This window comes from Curcuma longa, chromosome 8 (genome assembly GCF_044706935.1).
Source record: "Curcuma longa cultivar G26 ecotype Majalengka, Jawa Barat chromosome 8, ITB_CL_G26_1.1, whole genome shotgun sequence".
NCBI classification, from domain to species: Eukaryota; Viridiplantae; Streptophyta; class Magnoliopsida; order Zingiberales; family Zingiberaceae; genus Curcuma; species Curcuma longa.
Window position 1 is genome coordinate 3,635,673 of NC_133868.1, and position 6,777 is coordinate 3,642,449.

At 34.3% G+C, this 6,777-nt stretch overlaps 1 protein-coding gene across 1 annotated transcript; it reads left to right on the forward strand.

The window, feature by feature from the left end:
* Positions 1-246: 246 nt before the first annotated feature.
* On the forward strand, positions 247-3,270 carry LOC141833211 (uncharacterized). Its single transcript, XM_074720594.1, has 4 exons — positions 247-542; positions 611-638; positions 758-1,558; positions 1,627-3,270. Exons 1-4 carry the CDS (start codon positions 247-249, stop codon positions 3,268-3,270), a joined length of 2,769 nt encoding a protein of 922 aa, XP_074576695.1.
* Positions 3,271-6,777: the final 3,507 nt, after the last annotated feature.

Below are 6,777 nucleotides of genomic sequence, written 5' to 3' on the forward strand. Positions count from 1 at the left end.
GAATGAGGGCTATGATTTTGGAACAAGAAATGAAAAGAGAAAGCTATATTGGATTTCACAATAGTGTATAGACTTGTAATAGCTAATACGTTGTTAAAAAAAAAGAGAGAAGAACACTTGGTTAGGAAGAGGGATTAAAAATTTTATAAAGATTGCAAGATCATCCTAAAGAAACTTAACACCCAACATAGGTCAGTGGTGTTAGATACACACCTCGAGTATAATATCAGTAGAAGAAAAATGTGCATGACTCTTAGAGTCAACGACGGAGCGTCGTTATGGCTGGACTGGGCTGTAGCCCAGTCCATCTTCAAAAAAAAAATTGAAGCCCTAGTCTCTGACCTCTCTAAGCCTAAGCCCATTGAGAAATCTGCTTCCAGACCCCCCATCCTTGGCCTTGCGCGCGGAGTGCCGACTGCAGCACCAAGCCTGAAGCCACCACTCTCAGTTCTCTTCTCACCACACCAGCAGGCAGCACGACTGCGTCAAATTTCTGGGCGTCAATTGCAGAGCAGTGCTCTGCAATTTCTGGGCGTTCCGAAGTGCTCTTGCGATTGCCGACGGCCCGACTGCTGCATCTCGAGTTTTCAATTTCAGTTTTCAATTTCAGTGAAATGAGTTCCGATGCCAATTATAAGGTATGAATATGAATTCTTCTGGGTTCAGTTCAGTTCAAATTCAAAGCCATGCTATGCTGTTCCGATTCTTGTATGTTATCTGTTGATTACCATTTTGATTTTTTAGTATGAATTTTCAGGGAAAAAAGAAGAGAACTCGAAGTCTATTGTCTTATTTTAGTTCTACAAATACCACAGAAGATGCAAATGGACATGGGATTGGGAGTTCTTCAATTCCCTCATTTGATGATAATGAAATCACTCCTGGAAGTGGAATCGGCGATGGTAATAGAGAGGCAGAGGATTCTGAGATGGAAGAAAGAGTCCGACCCCGAGTAGAAGCAGTATTTTATGATGGTGTAGAGAAATTAGAAAGAGATCCTAGTTTAAGGCCGCAAATATGGGAGTATCCGGTTAGTCAAAGAGATGAAGTTCGAAGAGCATACATTATGTTAGGACCAATGCAGCCGAAGTTGGAAAAAAATCAATATAAGCCAGTTTTTGATGGACATCAATTCAGACGTTTTCAATATGCTTGGTTTAAGAAATTTCCTTTGTGGTTGGAGTATTCGGTGACAACCGGTTGTGCATATTGTTTCATTTGCTATCTATTTGCTGAGAAAAATAAGGGGAAAGGTGCTTCTGATGTATTCATATCTGCAGGTTTCTCTGGATGGAAAAGAGTGAATAATGGGAAGCAGTGTGCATTTCTAAACCATGTAGGATCCGAGCCTTCTTCACATCATAATAATGCTCAGAGATCATATTATTCTTTGATGAATCAAGCAGGACATGTTGAAAGTGTTTTTCATAAACATAGTCAAGAAGAAAAGAAGAACAATCAGTTACGGCTGAAAGTGTCAATTGCAACTACAAGGTGGCTAGCATTACAAGGTTGTGCATTTCGAGGGAATGATGAAAGCAGTGAATCAAGTAACGAGGTAACTTCCTTGAAATGATTAAGTTGCTAGCGGACTTTAATCCTGAGATTGATAAAGTTGTTTTACAGAATGCTCCAACAGTTTGTAAATATATTTCTCCGGATATTCAAAAAGAGATTCTTAGTATCTATGGATCATTAATACAAAAGCACATTCGTGATGAAGTAGGAGATTCAAAATTTTGTGTTATTCTTGATGAGACTTGTGATGTTGCAAAGCGTGAGCAGATGGCTTTGGTTTTGCGTTTTGTTGATGTGAATGGAGAATTACAAGAAAGATTCTTTGATTTGATTCATGTTGCAGATGCAAAAGCAGAAACTTTGAAAACCCATTTGCTTGAAGTTTTTTCTAAGCATTCTTTAAGAGTAGAGAATATCCGTGGGCAAGGTTACGATGGTGGAAGTAATATGAAGGGGAGATTGAATGGATTGCAAGCTCTTATACTTAGGGAAAATCCTTATGCATATTATATACACTGTTATGCTCATCGTCTACAACTTGCTCTAGTTGCAGCTTCGACTCATGTTATTCCAGTTGGAAAGTTTTTTAATCAATTAGGTTTTATCATTAATACAGTTGACTCATCTTCTAAACGACATGAGGAACTCCATGATTCTCAAGTTAGGAATTTGAATAATCTGTTTTCTCTCGGTGAGCTTGATTCAGGTCCTGGAAAAAATCAAATTACTACATTGCATCGTGCAGGAGATACAAGGTGGAGTTCTCACTTGGCTTCAATTCGTAGCATTTTGGAAATGTTTGATTCTGTAAGTTCAGTTCTCGGAAATATTGTTAGTGATTCTTCTTCAAGTTATCGACTTCGTATTGATGGTGATACAGCTCATGGCTATCTATATTCATTTGAGTTTGTATTTATCTTATGGTTGATGAAAGAAGTCTTGACAATTACTGATTTGCTATGTGAAGCTTTACAAAAAAAACAGCAAGATCTAGTTAATGCTGTGCGCCTTGTGAAGTCAACTAGGCAAAGACTTCAAAGAATGAGAGATGAAGGATGGGATAAATTTTTTAATGAAGTGATAACATTTTGTGGCAATCATGGTGTCGATGTTCCAAATATGAATGATATTCATATTTTGCGTGGAGGGCGTCAACGTCATCAGGCTGATCAGTTTACTAATGAGCATTTTTATCGAGTTGAGATCTTTTTAGTTACTATTGATACACAATTGCAGGAAATAGATCTCAAGTTCAATGATAAGGTGATGGATTTGTTAACATTGATGCTCATGCTTCTACCTACATGTGAGTCCTATCCTGTTGACATTTCCAAGGTATGTCAATGTGTTCAGAAGTATTATCCAGACGATTTCACTGCTCTAGAGATAGCGGCATTAGAGAATCAGTTGGAGCATTTTCTTATTGATATTTCAGATGATGATCATTTGAGGCAAGTGGAGACAATAACTGAATTGTCTCATAGTTTGGTGAAAACTGGAAGACATGTTGCTTATACTTTGATTTATAGATTACTTCATCTACTCATTACATTGCCAGTATCTACTGCAAGTGCTGAGCGTGTCTTCTCGGCTTTGAAGATTGTAAAAACAAGATTACGGAACAAGATTGAAGATGATTTTTTGAGGAATGCTTTGTTGGTGAATGTTGAGAAGGAGATTGCAAGGAAATTTAGCTATGATGACATTATTACTTGTTTTAAAAATATGAAATCTCGAAGAGCCGATTTGTAAAACTCGTATTTTGTATTTGAACTTGATATTCGACTGTATTTTGTTTTTGTTTGACTGGCAGCCCAGTCCCTAAATTTGGTCACGCTCCGCCACTGCTTAGAGTCATGTCATGAAAGTCAAATGATTGGAAGCAAAATATCTTTAATATGAGGATAGAAGCATAAGTATTAGGTGAAATATATGACGACTTAAAAAGGATATAGGACAAGATAACAATAAATTTAAAAAACAATGGCCATGAACATACTCAACGATCAATCAAGAGGATGAACAACACCAAATAAATAATTTTGATGTTGGAATAAGGAAGTACAAAAAAATGATGAAAAAATAAACAACCTATATTATTGTTCACTTATAAGCATGAAAAATCTTAAAATAGAATGCAATAGCTAAGAAAGCAGTCAATGAAGTCAAGAATAAAGTTTTTGAACGCTTGTATCAATAGTTTAATACAAGGGACATTTATAAAATAGTTAAAGTAAGATAGAGACAAATAAGAGATCTTATCTAAATAAGATATATTAAAAATGAATTCAATAGGGTACTAACGGACGATGAAGAAATAAAGGAATAATGGAAGAGATTTTTTATTTAATGAAGATTTAAGTGATCAACTTAATTTATAAAATTTGATAGAGTTAAAATTTAAATTTTTATTAAAAAATTCAAATGTCAAAATTAAAATAGATGTTAATGGGCAAGTGATTGGATAAGATAATATTCTAATAAAGGTATGTATGCTCCTAGAGAAGTAGTATATTGAATGATTTACGAAGTTATTTAACTTGATTTTGAAAACATACAAAATATGTGATCAATGGAGGGTAATTAAATACTCTAATCCCCTTGTATAAAAATAAAGGAGACATATAAAATTATACAAATTATAGGTGTATTAAACTAATGAGTCATACCATGAAACTTTATAAAAGAGTAATTATAGAAAAATTAAGAAAGAAACCCAAGGTAACTGAAAATTAATTTAGATTCATATCTAAAAGATCAACGATAGAAGCTATATATATATATATATATATATATATATATATATATATATATATATATATATATATATATATATATATATATATATAGAGTTTTGCTATCCTGAGCGACGGGTTCTTACACGCCCCATGCGCGACTCCTCCGACGTTCGCGCGCTTCCGCCGCCCGTTCATCGCCGTCCGACCACCGCCGGCCGCCGGCCGCCGGACCGGATCCGTTGGAACCGCAACTCGACGGCGCACATCTCGGCATCGAATTTCGGCCGGATTGGGCTGGAATCCGGTCGAAACACGGCAGCAGTGGCTGGCACCGCTGTCGCCCGGAATTCGGCCGGATTCCGGCCGAATTGCGGCCGGAGCCCGGCTGCGGTCGACGCGCCCGGCGCCGGCGCGTCGACCGCGACCGGTCTCCGGCCGTGATTTGGCCGGAATCCGGCCGGAATCGGCCAACAGTGTCTGTTGGCCGATTCCGGCCGGATTCCGATCAAATAGCGGTCGGAATCCGGCAACCGCCGGACCGCCGGCGAGTTGCGGTTCCAACGGGCCCGGTCCGGCGGCCGACGGTGGTCGGACGGCGATGAACGGGCGGCGGGAACGACGGAGGTCCGAGGAGAAACACTGTGCAATCGTGATTTTTTGGACGGCTGAGATTGAGCGCGCGATCGGATGAACGGCCGGGATGGAAGCGCTCACGGGCGCTCAGGAAATCGGCGTCCGTATATATATATATATATATATATATATATATATATATATATATATATATTTCAAATAATTGATTAAAAAGTATTGAGAAAAAAATAAGACTTACATATAAAAATATTAAAAATGACGGACATAGATGTCCGTGGGTATAGGTTTTTGAGGTCTATATCCACGGTTTTCATGCTTTTACCTACGATTTTTTACCATGGGTATATGGTAATTTTCTTGTAGTGATATAATATTCATAGACTTTAAAAAGCTTATAATAGAATTCTAAGACAAATTATATGAAAATTTTTTAAAAAAAGGAATGTGTTAATGTAACATATATTGAAATAATCAAGGATATGTATAAAAATATAATAATAAAAATGAGGATTCCATGTGGATTAATCGAAGTCTCTTATAAAGATAGGATTATATTAAGGATGAACTTTAAGTTTATATCTTTTTATTAGTCATAAATGAACTCATTTGACATATTATCATGATGCATATTATTTGTATATGATATTATTTTGGTTAATAAGAAATATAAAGGAGTAATATTAAGCTCAAATATTGATGAAAAATATTAGAAGTAAAAGGATTTAGATTTAGTAGAATAAAGATATAATATATATAATTTAATTTGAATAGTATTAGACGTAACAAAATAATTATCAAGATAAGAGATGATGAGTTATCTATAACTAAAAATTCTAACTATATAATCATTTTTGTAAAAGATAAAGGGGCTTGATAGAGATGTTATATAGAATATAAACAAGATGATCAAAATAAAGAAAAGGTATTAGGTGTTCTTTGTGATTGTAAAATATCTCTAAAGTTTAAAAGAAAATTTAATAAAATGATGATTATACCTTCTATGGTATAGGAAGTTGAATATTAGACTACAAATCAAACATATAAGCAAAAGATAAAAGTTATAGAAATGAAAATATTAAAGTAGATGTGCATACATACGAAAATGAATAGAATAAGAAATGAGAATATTAAAAAAAAATTAGTATTGCACCTATTAAGAGAAAACTCGAGAAACACATTGTAAAATAATATAAATATATACTTAGGCGATCAATAAATACTTCAATTATGCAATCCAATACTTCGATAAATACGCATATTAATCGAGAAAGAAAGAGATAAAATAAAGAACTTATTAGCAATAATAAATTAGAATAAAATTTATTTAAGTATATATATAATTTTAGAAAATTTTATATAATTGATCTCACTTAATGGATAAAGCTTGGTTGGTATGGTATTTTCTTCAAATACACATACCAATTTTCTTAAATTCCACATAATTTGTTAAACGGCATAAAATGATTTATCTCTCATATATTATTACTACTATTGTTATATAATTATATATAATCAAATACATGCACATACATAAAAGATGTGGTCATATATAATTAACTGTAATTTAAAAAAAACCCTTTTTAAATTAAAATTAATATTTTGGTTAAATCAAAACCATTTAACAATCTAATCCTACAAAAGATCATATACCAACCCCGATCGCCTCACACGAAACTCCACAGCTATCTATTCAAAGATAAATTATGCGCCTCACCCCACAGCTATCCATAAAGAAATATATTAAATATACAATTGACTAATTAATCTATAAAATAACCTTTCACAAGTTTAAAATTCAAAATTATTTGATAAATTATTTCCATGATATTGATCATTAATTAATATGTTAAAAATATTATTTACTTCAAAATTAATAGATCAAACCCAATCAAAATATATCAAACAATGTAGGAGCAGCCACTGAATT

What these genes read in the sequence shown, in the direction of transcription:
- LOC141833211 (XM_074720594.1), top strand. Translation starts at nt 247, where the DNA reads ATGACTCTTAGAGTCAACGACGGAGCGTCGTTATGGCTGGACTGGGCT. An exon ending in CAATTTCTGGGCGTTCCGAA is followed by an intron (nt 543 to 610) that starts GTGCTCTTGCGA and finishes TTTCAATTTCAG; the next exon opens with TGAAATGAGTTCCGATGCCA. An exon ending in GTTCCGATGCCAATTATAAG is followed by an intron (nt 639 to 757) that starts GTATGAATATGA and finishes ATGAATTTTCAG; the next exon opens with GGAAAAAAGAAGAGAACTCG.